Source organism: Pyrus communis, chromosome 7 (assembly GCF_963583255.1).
Source record: "Pyrus communis chromosome 7, drPyrComm1.1, whole genome shotgun sequence".
Lineage (NCBI taxonomy): Eukaryota > Viridiplantae > Streptophyta > Magnoliopsida > Rosales > Rosaceae > Pyrus > Pyrus communis.
This window is the reverse complement of record NC_084809.1, coordinates 2,498,508-2,513,754: the sequence shown is the minus strand read 5'-3', so window position 1 is coordinate 2,513,754 and position 15,247 is coordinate 2,498,508. Positions and strand designations below refer to the sequence as shown.

General features: G+C 36.2%; 3 protein-coding genes across 3 annotated transcripts; 1 reads left to right on the top strand and 2 right to left on the bottom strand.

Annotated features, from left to right (window-relative positions):
• Positions 1 to 298: 298 nt before the first annotated feature.
• On the bottom strand, positions 299 to 763 carry LOC137739302 (uncharacterized mitochondrial protein AtMg00810-like). The gene has a single exon (XM_068478855.1). It carries the CDS (start codon positions 761 to 763, stop codon positions 299 to 301), a length of 465 nt encoding a protein of 154 aa, XP_068334956.1.
• Positions 764 to 3,537: 2,774 nt separating this feature from the next.
• On the bottom strand, positions 3,538 to 4,121 carry LOC137739297 (uncharacterized). The gene is made up of 2 exons (XM_068478849.1): positions 3,792 to 4,121; positions 3,538 to 3,693 (listed from the first exon to the last, which is right to left on the bottom strand). Exons 1-2 carry the CDS (start codon positions 4,119 to 4,121, stop codon positions 3,538 to 3,540), a joined length of 486 nt encoding a protein of 161 aa, XP_068334950.1.
• A 9,260-nt stretch (positions 4,122 to 13,381) lies between these two features.
• Positions 13,382 to 15,004, top strand: LOC137741051 (transcription factor PRE1-like). The gene is made up of 2 exons (XM_068480857.1): positions 13,382 to 13,905; positions 14,595 to 15,004. Exons 1-2 carry the CDS (start codon positions 13,786 to 13,788, stop codon positions 14,748 to 14,750), a joined length of 276 nt encoding a protein of 91 aa, XP_068336958.1. The 5' UTR covers positions 13,382 to 13,785; the 3' UTR covers positions 14,751 to 15,004.
• Positions 15,005 to 15,247: the final 243 nt, after the last annotated feature.

Genomic DNA, 15,247 nt, shown 5'->3' with positions numbered 1-15,247 from the left:
CTCCCTCAAGCTTAGGAGAAGGATCACGAAGCCTGAGATTGCAGCAATAAGCATGGAATAGTGGTGCAGACAACCCCTTTATCAGAATATCAGCAAATTGCTCATTAGAAGATACAAATTGCATGTGAAGTAATTGTTTGGCAACCCTTTCTCGAATAAAATGCACATCTATCTCGATATGTTTAGTTCTTTGATGCATCACTAGATTACAGGTAAAAGCAATATCTGATAGATCATCACAAAACATTGTCGATGGAGTTGGAACTTCAATATGCAAGAATGCAAGAATCTGTCTTATCTAGTTGATCTCAGCAGTTGTTGTAGCAATTGCTCTATACTTAGCTTCAATAGATGAACGAGATACTGTGTTTTGCTTCTTTGATGACCACAATATTGGATTGTTCCCCAAGAAAGCAACCAATCTAGTTGTGGATCTTCTGTTATTGGGATCCCCTGCCCAGTCAGCATCACTAAATGCATTTAACTCCAACTTTCCTTTCATATATTGAATACCATAATGTTGAGTCCCCTTAAGATATCGTAATATCATTTTTACAGCCAAGTAATGTGACTCTATAGGACAATGCATGAACTGACAAACCTGATGCACAGAGAATGCAATGTCAGGTCTTGTGAAAGTGAGATATTGTAATTCTCCCACTATGCTTCTGTACAACTCATGATTGCCAAATGGTGTTCCATCATCCTTAAGAAGTCGATTTTGAGGCAAGCAATGAGTAGCACAGAGCTTTGACTTATGCATTTATGTCTTTATCAATAAGTCATTGACATATTTATGCTAAGATAAAAACAATACTTCTGCAGTTTGTGTAATCTGAATACCAAGAAAATAGTGTAGTAGTCCTAGATCATTCATATCAAATTATGTTGCCAATGCAGAAATTACCTCTTGAATGATAGTTGTTGCACTCCTTGTGATGATTATATTATCCACATATAGTAAGAGGATCACTACCCCAGAATCAGTGTGTTTGACAAATAATGATGTGTTTGCATAGGTTGTTTGAAATCCTAGAGAAGGTAGAAAATTAGTAAACCTCTCATTCCATGCCCTTGGGGCTTGTTTGAGACCATATAAGGACTTGTGAAGTTTACAAACTAAGGATGAATAGATAAAATCCACAAAATCAGGAGGTTGTGCCATGTAGACTTCTTCTTGCAATATTCCATGCAGAAATGCATTTTTTACATCGAGATGTCTTAAACCCCATCCAAATTGTGCAGCTAATGCAAGAATAAGTCTCACTGTAGTAGGCTTAACCACCGGGCTGAATGTTTCACCATAATCCATACATGCCTCTTGATTGAACCCCTTTGCCATAAGCCTAGCCTTGTATCTTGAAATGGTTCCATTTGCATGTCTTTTGATCTTAAAGACCCATTTGCACCCCTACAAGATTTCTGTTTGATGGTAAAGGAACCAAGGACCACGTTTTCTGATACTGTAAGGTTATATTTCCTTCTCCATGGCTTTAAACCAGACTGGAGATTTAAGAGCAGACTTATAAAAAACCGGTTCAATCTAAGACAAATCAACTTCTACATTCTCATATGTTATGACAATGAATGTTTTCTTCTTGACAATTCCACTATTCGGCCATCTTTGCATATGATGCAAGTTCAATGGAGGTATAGGAAGAATTACTTGTAAACTTTATGTTTGAAACTCAGGAGCCACAGGGAATGAAGCAGAAGTACACTGAGGTGAAATGCCAGTAATGGGTTGTCTTGTGTCTTCTATTGATGTTGGCTGAGATAGATCAGTTGCATGAGATGAATTGTGAGACCTAGTATTGGCATTAGCAGAGCTAGGTGGAACACTAGGGCTAGACGCAGATAGATTTGATGGTGCTCCAACAATCATGTTTTCAATTGTAACACACACTGAATTCACTGGAATTTCAGAAATAGGCTTTTAGGAATGAACATATGACTTTTGTAAAAGGGAAGGATACACTCATCAAATATAACATGTCTCAAAATATAAAATCTCTTTGAGCTAACTTCAAAACAAATATACCCTTTGTATTTAGATGCATATCCCAGAAAAAATGCATATCTTGGTTTTAGGTTTTAGCTTGTTACTAGTATAAGGCTTTAATAATGGGAAACATGCCCAACCAAAAATCCTAAGGTGTTGAACATTTGGAACAGATTGAAATAGAACCTCAAATGGAGACTGATTATTTAGAGTTGATGAAAGCATCATATTGATAAGGTATATCATAGTTTGACAAGCAAAAGACCATAAAAATACTAGTAGAGATGCATTTTGTAATAGTGTGATTGAGATTTCAACAATATGACTATGTTTTCTTTCTGTCAGCTCATTTTGCTCTGGAGTATGAGCTCATTTTGCCCAATGACCACAGAACAAACTTCACTTTTATTATGCAAAGGAAATAGCCAACAATATCTAGTGCATTCATCAATGAATGTCACATAGTATTTATAATCATCAATAAAGGTACATGGAGCAAGGCATCATACATCACTATGAACAATTTCAAATGGAATTACAAATTTAGACATAGATGGTGAGAAGGGTAACTTGCTGAATTTCCCTTGTAAACATGAATGGCACAAAGAAGGTGACACATTAGAAGGTACTGCGATATTAGACTTTCTAAGTATAGTGGAGACAATGGAATTAGAAAGGTGACCTAGTCTATTATGCCAGAAACTGGAATGTACTTGCTGTCCAAGGAATGTAGCTTTAACTCATTGACTCTAAACTACAACTGGTCTTGATATTGGAATTGGATATAACCTATTACTGCACTACGCCTTGTACAAAATCTTCCATGTGGCTTTGTCCAAGGATAGATTCTGCAAGTTTGCAGTTAGATGATTTGTTGCTCCTGAATCTGTAAGCCAGAACTGCTGAGACAAGGCATTTGATGTTAGAGTGGATGATGAGGAGTTTACATGCATTGCAGTCATTTGAGGGGTGATGCCAGAGATATTTGCATTTCAAAAATGGCAAAACTGAGCAGTATGATTCTTCTTGCCACATATTTGACATCCTTCAACTACCACGACATCAATATTTCTGAATCTACATGTATCAGCAAGGTGACCAAACTTTCCACATATTTGACAGGCTGAATGTGTTGGAGGTGCACCCATAATTCCAGAAGTAGTGTAGGTGTTCTTTGAATTCCCAAATCAAGAATTAGCATTATAGTTGAATTTACTTCTGCCCTTGTTCTTGTTATAGTTTTTCTTGAACTAGATAGGCTGAGTAGTTGCACTAGAGAAACCAGAAGACTAAGTGCTCGAATACCTTTGACTTGAATTTGCAGAAACCATTTGATTATGATCACCAGAATACACATTAGATGAAAAAGACGAGTTCTTGGAACCAGATTCAGAATTTTTTGCAACCATTACAGAGAGAAATAGTGTAACAATAATGTTCTCGACCATCGCTTCTTCAGCAAGCAATTGAGATCTCAAGTCTTTGAGAGAGATGGCATTCTCTCTGCCTCGAATTATGGATTGGATGGTATTATATTATCCAGATAAGCCATTAAGAGTCAATATGACAATATCATCATCTTCAAAATGCACTTCTGTAGCTGCCAAATAATCACTAGTTTCCTTGATTCTCTGCAAGTATTGGGATATTGAATTAGGCCATTTCTTGATATTTTGTAACTCAGACTTCATCTGGAATATGGTTGCACGAGTAACAATGGAGAATTGTTCTTTGAGCCGAATCCATAGATCTCGAGCACTTGTGCTTCTAATGACACGACACACGATACAGCCGATGGGGAAAGTGTGACAATAATGAGCTGCATCAAGGCTCGATCATGCATTTTCCAGACCTTGTATGCATCTGTTTCAGTTCTTGATGATGAATCCCCATAATCGACATTAGAACCCCCAAAACCAGAAGAAACAAACCTTGTAGGACAAGGGTTAGAACCATTCAAGAACCCCATAATTCCATGACATTCGAGTAGCAATTGCATCTGAAAATGCCAGGTGAGGTAGTTGGAATCATCCAGTTTGATAGTCACCAACGTAGAAACAGTAGAGATAAGAGAGGTGATGGGCGGTTGCATAATTTGTAGTTGGTTGGCAGTCACCATTGCAGCTTGTTGAAGAAAAATTCACACAGGAAATATAGCAAACACTTAGAGTGCACCATTGTAAAGAAGAACAATCGTGAAACAGAAAAATATTAAAGTTCCGAGATCAGAAGAACAAAGAAGAAGATCTTGGGCAGCAGAAGCAAGAAATCCAAGATCGAGATAACCTTTCAAGCAAGAAGAGTTCGATCGGCGAATGATACCATGTAAAGCAACATGTTACGTTGCAGAAGTCTAATATTGCAGAAATGGTGATAAAGGTTTTAGAGAGAGATGGCAGAGAAATGTAGAGAGGGAGAAATGAATTGTTGTAATGTTTTCTTATTACTAAATTATACTCATTACATTTGCTATATACTGTAACATCCCACATCGCCTAGGGGGTGGATTATCTAAGCCTTATATGTATATTCTCATCTCTACCTAGTACGAGGCCTTTTGGAAGCTCACTGGCTTCGGGTTCCATAGGAACTCTGAAGTTAAGTAAGTTCGGGAAAGAGCATTCCCAGGATGGGTGACCCACTGGGAAGTTCTCGTGTTAGTTCCCAGAAACAAAACCATGAGGGCTTGGTCGGGGCCCAAAGCAGACAATATTATGATACGGTGGAGTCGAGCCTGGGTTGTGGTGGGAGCCCGGGCCGAGATGTGACAATTTGGTATCAGAACCAATCCCTGGTCGGATGTGTGCCAACGAGGACATCGGGCCCCTAAAAGGGGTGAATTGTAACATCCCACATCATCCAAGGGGTGGATTCTCTAAGCCTTATATTTATATTTTCATCTCTACCTAGTACGATGCCTTTTGGGAGCTCATTGGCTTCTGGTTCCATAGGAACTCCGAAGTTAAGCGAGTTCGGGGGAGAGCATTCTCAGGATGGGTGATCCACTGGAAAGTTATCGTGTGAGTTCCCCAGAAACAAAACCGTGAGGGCATGGTCGGGGTCCAAAGCGGACAATATCGTACTACGGTGGAGTCGAACCCGAATTGTAATGAGGGCCTGGACCAGGATGTGACATATACTCTCAAACATGCTTGCTCAACCCAAACACAACCCATTAACGCCCCTACTTTCCTAGGGATTAAAGGTTGAGGCCTACAAAAAAGCAAAGGCTCACTCTTTATAATAAAATGGAGACACATTCATTTGTAGCAGACTGTGTGAATGTGAAGCCTAAGAATGTGCAGCAAATGGCAATAATGAAACCACTCGTTTTGCAAAGCAAAGTAGAAAAAAGGGTCCATATTTTTAATTATTTACTCTTTTTCCCCTTCCATTAGTGAAGTTCTGAGGGCCCAACTTTTTACAATTCATTGAGTGCACCAAAATTATTGTATATATTTCAGGGCTCCCTTTTTCTGAATGTGCAGTAAATTAGTGGGTTTCCAGAAATGTCATGCCCATGTTCAAACATTCGAAGTTAGTCAGTCTAGCTTTTTCTATATATTCTCAGATAAAATAGTAAATTCATAATTTCATGGAACTGTCACTACATAAAAAGAAAAAGAAAAGAAAGCTTTTAAGGGAAGGTCTTTTGATCAACTTCACAGTTTGAATATATTTCGAGTTGGAAGTCAGACATTGGAGAAAGTAAAAAAGAAGGGGCAAGGCATGACAAGAACAAGGATGATATGCAATTATGCGTCATGTCTTTCTCAGTGGAAAGTCACAATTATAATTCTGCAATCTCTTTGTATGTACGAGTAATAATACCATTAGCATATTTTTTTTTCGAAGAGCTGATATTCATTAAACTTAAAACATATTATAAAATAATGGGAGGCCTAATTTCACATCGACAATGACTTAAAAATTGAGCACACATGACATATGGAACGGAAAAAAACCAATCTGTGTTAGGAAGAAGCAGCGCGCCGCTGCCGAACTCTCACTAGCAACCACCGGAGTGGCAGCCATGTAGGAACTAAAGTGAAGGAGGATCTGCAAAGAGTCAAGCACAACCAAAATAACACAAAAAAATGAGAGAAAATATATAGCAAATATCATATCTGAGAACGCAGTAACCGACCAAGCCATCTTGATACTTTTGAATTAACTAGGATTTTTTCAGGTCTCATAGTTATTACACTTTCTAGATACACACTCTATTGAATCTTTGACAAGTTTTAACCTGTTTTGGATTGCTGTAAAAGGTTGGTAGCTTAGATAATTAAGAGCATTCACTCATGTACTTAATATTTCGAGTTTGATTCTCTCTCCCTCCCCTCCACTATATCTAGTGTAAAAAAGACACTAATTTGGATTGCTTTCTTAGAACAACGAAAAGTGTTTTAAAACAAACTAAAAGTGTGCACTTGTTTGCAGCAAAACTTAAAAATATTTTCGAGTCATAACTTTATGTTTTCCAGAGAAGCACCTACAAGGTGTTTTCTATAGAAGTTTATAAATAAAAAAATCTACTTCCCGGAATGCAATTCTAATAAGGAAAGTAAATTTCACACACCTATTTTAGTCTCTTCCTAACTTCTGCTCAATCTTGACCGTTAATTTTGTTTGATTTATTAAATTCGATAGCCTTATAAAGAGGGATCTATAACAAATTAAGAGTAAAAATACTTGTATATACTTGGATGTAATGAGACTAGAAATACAAAAGGACAAGTGATCGTGTCATACTCCTGCTTCGGTAGGAGAAAGAGAGGTGTAACTGGGATTTTCTTTACTGTTTTAGAGTATTTTGTACTTCAGAAATTTTTCGTTAAATTTTTATTTAAAAACACCCGAATTATCGGATACTCCGACCCATCCAAATTTTTTCGATGTTACTGTTTGTACCTGTGCATGGCAAGGGGCACATGCTTTTGTTTGTTCAGGCCAAATCGATCTCATAGGCAAGAATTTCAATCACAAGATTTTGTGATGAATGAAGCAATGCATGTCCTTGTTAACTAGTGGATCACTTGGATATGAACCCGGTTTAATTGAATGGTTCTCATCAACCCTAATGATTTGGGATCCATTTTATGAGTGGTTTTGATGTACAACACTTGTCAGATAAATTTATGAATTTTAACATTTCGAGTTTTAAGTTTGAGAAATTGGTGGGAGTAAGAACTTTACGAATCTCAATTGTCAAACTTAAATTGATCAAAAATCAAATAACGATATTATCTATTAAATATTAACGACATTGTTGATTAAATATTGACTACATAACAACACAATTAAAAAGATGATGTTTTTTTAAACTAAATCGTACGTAAAATAATGCTTAGCTTCTTGTTATATTCACACTTTTAAGGATGTGAAAGTCTTAGTTATTTTTTATTGTATAGCTCTTTTGTTGATTTACGCGACGCAAAAAAACAAACATACACAAACAGATATACCACCGGTTGAAAAAACCCACTGTCTAGTGCCAACGACATATTATCTTGCCAAGCAAACTAAGAAAGAGAATATCAAAGAGGAAATGAATTTAAACAACTTTCAATAATTGAGATAATATCATTAAAGAAGATTGATCAAGTGGGCAGGGCAAAGGCAATCCATTAACTTTAATAAAATCTGCAGAAAAAGAAGAAGAAAATAATTGACATGGATGATCTGTCACCTGTCTGCGCATGCACTTCTATTTAGATCAAAGCTTGATAAAGATAAGCACTAAACATAAATATTTTTTTTTTTTTAAGATTCATTCAGAAATAATATACAGCTGCTCTTGCTAGCTTATGTTTTAATCAATTAATTGCTCTTTCAACTTTTTTATGGATAATATTTTCGACTGCTTCGATTTGTCCTGATCCTCAGCTGCACAGTCCAAAGATAATGTGTGTTCCCCATTTGCTACTGGGATACATATGAATTATAACAAAGGTGTTCCACAACCATTCTCGTACTCCAATAAGCTCAATTTCTATGTTTCAGAACGCCAATAATAAGTGAGCCTGTAAACAAAGTTGTTGAAAACCGTTTTCGAATACGTGTAATTCCTCGCTGTAAAATATGTATGTAGTTTTAAAAAAATAAAATAGATAGTATTATACTCTGCGGCACAAATGAGTTAAAAAACATATAAGATACGAAATATCTCAAATCATGTCACAGAAATCTATATATATCATTTACTAATCGATTGGTTGTTTTTGAAGTGGGGCTGGCCCATCTCTATATTATGCTTACATGCAAAACGAGCCCTTCAAGAATTTGGGTCTGCATGAAACATGAGCCTGAAACTATTTTTTCTTGGGCTTACCTCAGTTATTCACGTATGAACCCAGTGTACCATGTTCATAATTTATTGGGTTACCTTCTTTATGGCTTATGGTTCAAAACCCGAAGTTGGTTCAAGTTTTCAATATTCATGTCATGCAGAAATTCTTACGTCCGTCCGCCACACAAATGACAAACGGCCAGCAGTGTGACAACAAACACATGCAAGTTGGCCAACTTGTTTGAGTCTGTCGTTGAACAGGCGACAAGGTCTAGCGGGTGGACATTAGAATTTCTTCATGTCAGGCTTGTGTGCCTTTTTCAACTTTCAGTTGTATGGTAAACGATTTCCACACTCCTCCTTTCTCGTATGCACTTCTCCTATTGTTTCTCTATTGATTTAACTTTGATTTGTGCAGATGGAGAAAGGGAGATTGTAGAAATCATTCCCATGTCTGTCAACTGTGCCAAAAATACAAAAGGGAAGGAAGTAGCCAATAATCTGTGGCATAAATCCAGGGCCTAGTTTGAAAATGCAGCAGTCTGATTTTACATTCTATCATCATTGATGTTGAAGGTCTAAGTGCATGCGCATTCGAGGCCGGTGCACTCCATGCATCTTATCAAGTTTATCACAATATAACATTAACTGCGATTTGATTCCACAGATCGTGGATCTTCGCAGAAAATTAAGATGATATAATTACAATATTGTACTTTTTCGATGGAACTGTAATACCGTCACTTGGTGTCATGAATTATTCATACTACGATATTAAAATATAAACCTATCATTAGTGCTCTTACTAACTCCTCTTCTGTTATTGAACATTGCCTACTACGTACCTCAATCTATCGTCCACTTCTACTATAATTTGTGACTTGTAGAAATACGGAATCACGTGGCAATGTTACAATCATATCAATCACTTATTTTCGGAACATGAAATCAGTACAGTACATTAGTCATAAAAGTCACTTTGAAGAAAGTAGTCGGCAAGGAATGCATTACCTATATTGTCTTTTTGTACGTGAAAAGTACTGAACGATTTACCCGCATGCAGTGACCATCCAATATTTTACTTGAACAGGCATGCGTGCATAATGCATTAGATGATCGAGCCATGAGTAGTAAACTGCATTAACTCGTGATGAAGAAATAAAAGTAGGTGGTGGTGCATATAAACTAATTAGACATCATTAACGATTTGTCGGGGCAGATTCAAACTTAATAACTTTGTGCTAAAGGTAAAAGAGAACGGTGTGGACTTGTCGAGATATGCAAATTGGGTATATTTTTGCTCACCATGTACTTTTAAGTAGTGGTAATATTCATCACTATATTTATTACCGTTAGATGAGTTTAAATTTTTAGATTTATATCTATTCACTACACAAATTTCAAAATTTTGGTGAGCATCACTATCACTTGAAAATGATGAGCAAAAATATTTTATATGCAAATTAAGCAGTTAATTTGACCGTTGATAACTATACCAATTACCTACCAAAAGCTATGGATTAATTAGTGGAGACGAGTAAAAATGAGTAAATCAAGGGATTAATTTGTCGGAGACTCATGATCCTCTCCAACAAACAAATTGACTTAATCAAGTGGGATACTTGATATAAAAAGTTTTATGGAATCGGAACTATAGTGTTTCAGCAAAGAGAAATGCTAAGGGGACTCTTTCAAAAGTGGAACTCTACATTTCATATTTTTTACATAATGTTTTATAATGTTGGCACGAGAATTAACGTTAAACTGTGCGGTGACAGAGAGTCTTACTTTTAAAAAAATCTCTTTAGCATTTCTCTTTGGCAAAACAATGTTTTTAGATGGGACTTGTTGGAACCATAATGGTTGTTTAATATTTTGACAACCGATGTTTAAAGTAACCATAAGTTTGTACAACGATATATTTAATACTAAGGAAAGAGAAGAATTATATTAAACCACACAATTAATAGCTTAATTTGATATCACCATCTACATCACACATATGTATAACAGATTTTTGTAGCTTGCAACACACATAACTTTCAGGAAGATTCATGACGTGTAGTAGGCTATCATTGAACTTTTGGTTTAAACATAATGTCCTTTCCACATAAAAAAAACCCAATAAATATAATACAAAACTTTCAGAAATATAGAGGAACAACAAAGGCCCCCAGCGGACCCCAAAAATTGGCAACACCTCTTTGAATTAATAATAGGGGGACATGGATCGAGTAAGAGCAATACGGCTCACATTCAAACAGCATTGCAAAGCAATTTTTCAATATATTCGGAACATAATCATGTGATGTTAAAATTATTATCTAAATTATAACGTTCTGGTTTGTTTTTTTATTTTTATTAATATACATTATAAGTAAGATATATCAGATATATCGTCCATTATTTTGATAACATAAGTAATAATACATCACATGACTTGTGTTTTTGATACTTTAAAAAAAAATTCGAGTATTAGATACAAGGGCTAATCCAAGATTCGAACATTTGGGATCCTAATGTTAAAGGTTTAAGTTTTTCAGTAGAAATCGAGCGCGAAGTGTGCAATTTTTTTTTTCAATTTATTCACTGAAACATTTTGTTGAATGCTTGGTGGGCTTATTATTGTCAGTCAAACTATGTTGTGCATATGTCAGCAGATATCGACATATGTTGAAGCAATCTAATAGTGCTATCGAGAGAATCATGTAAAGTGATGCAGAGATATGCCTAACAAACACTATATCAAACACTTGGTGTAGGCACAAAAGGAACCCACCAAAAATTAAAAGGCACCACAGAAAACCTTCACATGTATATTCTCCTACTTTGGATCATCCAGAGACCACCTTAGTCCTAATATACATCCACCGTTGATTAGATATGTATAATGATTAACCAAAACAACAATGAGATAGATAAAGCTAAAAAAGTAGCTGATGTTTTGCCTCAAATGAATCCTGTATCGCTCCATCAAGTTAACTGGGTCCGGTACTAGACCCTTATTTTTACGGCAACATCACATGCATGTATAAGGACAAATACATTAGGATCAATGAGATAAGATTTGATTTGTATATATACGGTGGTCAATTTTTCTTCCTGATTAAAGTTCATGCAGTAAACCATGTGAGCCTATCGATTTGCTATAACCCATGCATATAGAGACTGCATGTATGTGTGCGGCTTTGCGCCTTTACCATTTTCAGTGGATTATGTGGGTTTGAAGAGAATATGAAAGTTAATTTCCTCTTGATCTATATGTAAATCTTTAGGGTACATATAATACATGTACCATTTCGTCTGGTAAGGGAGCTTGCTTTTTTTTTTTTTTTTTTTTTCTTTTTTTTTTGGTAGTGACATAAAGGCTCATCTGAAAGATTAGAATATTGTCGTTGTTACTAAATAATAAATCTTTTTACTAGACCCTAATTGTAGATCATAATCCAATGTATCTACGTCCATTAGTAAACCCTAGTTATATGTTCTTTAGTATGTGCGACTACGTTTATGATCTTATTCATAACTTAAGTTGACAACATATATAACATATCCGACTGTCTTGATAAAACAACCTATCTTTATAAATTGAATATATATTACATGTGGATTAGAGTCTAGAAACATGAAAGATACATACCCACACAACATATTTATACCAATATCATTTCGTTTTATCTTTAGGGTTGGAATTATATTATTTGGTTGGTGGGTGCCCAAAACGATCGTAGTTAAAGATCTTGCTGGTTGTTGGCTAAAATAAAATTTGCAACAAAATGCACACACATGCAGCACATAGGCACACAACACACAAGAGGTTCACTGTAAGAGAGAGAGAGAGAGAGAGAGAGGAGGGGTCCTTGCAGACAAATAGGGGGTCGTTTAATTTTATAGTCGCACGTGACAGTGCTTGACAAAAGCCTGGAAATTTCACATCTATGCCTGTTCTAGAAAACACCTCCCACCTCTGGACCTCTTCTCGTATGTACTCAGGTTTATGGTGTGCCACTTGGGGTGTCGTGTGTGCCAGGAAATTGGCATGTGACCCTGAAGCTTGTGCTAAGCAGTGCTCACGTAGTTGTGTCCCAAACAAGAAGGGAAAACAAATATAAACTCATAGCCAGAGACGCAGTAGAGATTTGCTTGGTTAAAACGAATTGAATATTTCATTTACAATTTGCTTAATGCATATACATAAGAAGATTTGATATGATTTCCGAGGGATAATATGAAAGAAATATTTCAAATATACAGTTCGAAAACTAACTCCATTGAAGTTTAAGAATCTGACTAGTTAATTTTTTTACCAAGCATGACACATTGATTTTTTATTAGACACCCTGACCACCCACATCATCCGAAGAATGCTTATGTATATAAAAAAAGCATAAGATTATATTTACGTTCCACTTAGTCTCACTCGGTGTGAAAACTGACCGGAGAAGTTTATCTATTGTCAAGTAGAGGCCCCAATGTATGTAACTAATCCAGCCTTGTGTTCAAAACCAACCGTAGAATGCCAAGTCAGAATAATGGAGTAGAAAGAAATAACTGCATCTGGAGATGACTGCCCTGAAACATAGGAGCCATGGCTGGAAATACAAAGGGGGCGCAAACGTGGCAATGGCTGATTGGTGAATAAAATTCAGTAACCCTAGTTGTGCAAGTTGAGAGGATCAGTATCCTATGATCACATGGTGTTGCGTATGGAGACATGTACATGAAGGCCCCACTTTGTTAGCTCAAAATCGAACACCTTTCTTGAAGCCCACTTGAAATCAAACCCCAACTCGGGAACACACACACACAACGTCTAACTAATCTTTTATGCACCTAGAACATATTCACGTTGAAATTTTAGCACGGAAATTCATTTTTTTAATTAATACCTTAAACATAGAGGTATACCAACCACATCGTTCATCTGTATTATAACACGTGAATAATACACATAACTTATGTTTGGACTACCCATAAAAATTTTCGTCGCTCTCATATCTCTCTCTCACTGGCTTAAAATACCAGGACTAGCAGACTGCTTTCTCCAATGCGCGGTTGTCTTCTTCACATCCAACATCGCTGTCTATGTTATTGTACTCCCTCTCTCTCTCTCTGCTATTTTCCCTAGTGGTCCTTCCTCTCTTTATATCTCTCTTATCACTGTCTGGGGCTAAGCTCTTCATATACCTTATTTCTAGGATTGCTAGTACCACTTCTTCTGTTATCTGATAGGCAGATACCATTTTTCCTCTTCTTCTTCTCCTTCTCCTTGTCCTTTCATCTACTTCTCCTTCGCTTTCCGCTTTTCCAGTGCTTCTGTTACTAGCTAGCCTCTTTTAGGTTAATATTCTCGTTCTTAAACCTTATATATGATGTATAAAGCTCCATAGCTAGCCAGGCTGATCATACATACGAACATATATATATGTTCTGAGAACGATATATAAAACTATAGCTACTTGTCTAGCTAGCTAGCTAGGTGCAGGGTATCATGTCTAGCAGAAGGTCGAGGCAGTCAGGTACTCCAGCGATCAAAGATGACCAAATCATCGAACTGGTGTCCAAATTACGTCAACTGGTTCCTGAGATTCGAGATAGGCGCTCCAACAAGGTAAACTCTTCCTCTCTGCTCTCAAAGAAAATACATCTAAAATAAAGTCATTGATTTCGCACTCATTTTCTTAGGTAAATTAGTAACAGAACTGTTAAAAGCGCGTATAATCAGTAATATAAGACTTTGTTTGTAAGTGTCGATAACAATTCTATGTCATGAAACATATGCATCTGGATTTGAAGAATTCTAAACAACCCAAGTGCAGGTAGATAATCATGGAGCAAAAAGAAAATGCACTTTAGGACCGCATGTAAAGTATAATATTGTAGTCTATTGGACTTTTCGAGTAGCCTAAACTTGACCCGGACATCAAGGGATTGATACATTTCCATAGGAACTAGATATATGGGTTGATAATTAATAATATGGGTTTCCCATTGACCCATATATTCCTAAACACTGTCTTGTTGAAGTTGGACCATCTAGTAGTAAACCTCATCACGTGTCATGTGTTATGTCACATGTGATATGTTTAGAACTTGAAGAATTTATATGTTATACATATATAATATGTATGCATATAGAGAGATTATTCTGTGTACGCAAACTGAATATTGTATAATAGTTTTGTTAATTACCGTCACACTGAAAAAAAAAATATGTCCTTAAAATGTGTTGTGAAAATATTAGAAAGCCAGTAGTTATGGCGCTAATTGGGATGGCTTTTACTTTGGTGTATGGTGCAGGCACCAGCATCTAAGGTCCTACAAGAGACTTGCAGCTACATCAGAAACTTACACAGAGAGGTTGACGACCTAAGCGAGCGACTCTCCCAACTGCTCTCTACAATTGATGCTGATAGTCCGGAGGCCGCTATAATTAGGAGCTTGATTATGCAGTAGATGGATCATCAAATCACGAGCAACCCTAATTATATACATATATATATATATATATATATTGTCGTTTTAATTATATAGTTAATTGTCCTTCTATTTGTTTCCAGGTTATAGTACTTTGTATTGTATGTATTTAGAAATGCCGTGTGTGGTTAATTAGAGTGTTTAATAAATTGAAGGACTTGCACTGCTACTAGCAAGTCCTACTATAAAGAAAGAAACCTATTTACTTTCTCCAATTTCTATAAAGAAGTGATTTCTGCACTCTTTTTTTCTACACAATCTCGCAACTTTACTTAATTTTTGCATTTGAATAAACGTAAAGAGAATTAGGGGATCGACAAACAAACAAAAACGTGCAGAAACTAGCTAGGCTTCATCGAAACTGAAACTAGCTAGAAAATTATACATGCGCACTGCATTTACAAACGTGCAGAAACTAGCTAGGCTTCATCGAAACTGAAACTAGCTAGAAATAAATTTATATCTGAGCACTGCAT

What these genes read in the sequence shown, in the direction of transcription:
- LOC137739302 (XM_068478855.1), bottom strand. Translation starts at nt 763, where the DNA reads ATGCATAAGTCAAAGCTCTGTGCTACTCATTGCTTGCCTCAAAATCGA.
- LOC137739297 (XM_068478849.1), bottom strand. Translation starts at nt 4,121, where the DNA reads ATGGTGACTGCCAACCAACTACAAATTATGCAACCGCCCATCACCTCT. An exon ending in TCACACTTTCCCCATCGGCT is followed by an intron (nt 3,694 to 3,791) that starts GTATCGTGTGTC and finishes ACCATATTCCAG; the next exon opens with ATGAAGTCTGAGTTACAAAA.
- LOC137741051 (XM_068480857.1), top strand. Translation starts at nt 13,786, where the DNA reads ATGTCTAGCAGAAGGTCGAGGCAGTCAGGTACTCCAGCGATCAAAGAT. An exon ending in GAGATAGGCGCTCCAACAAG is followed by an intron (nt 13,906 to 14,594) that starts GTAAACTCTTCC and finishes TGTATGGTGCAG; the next exon opens with GCACCAGCATCTAAGGTCCT.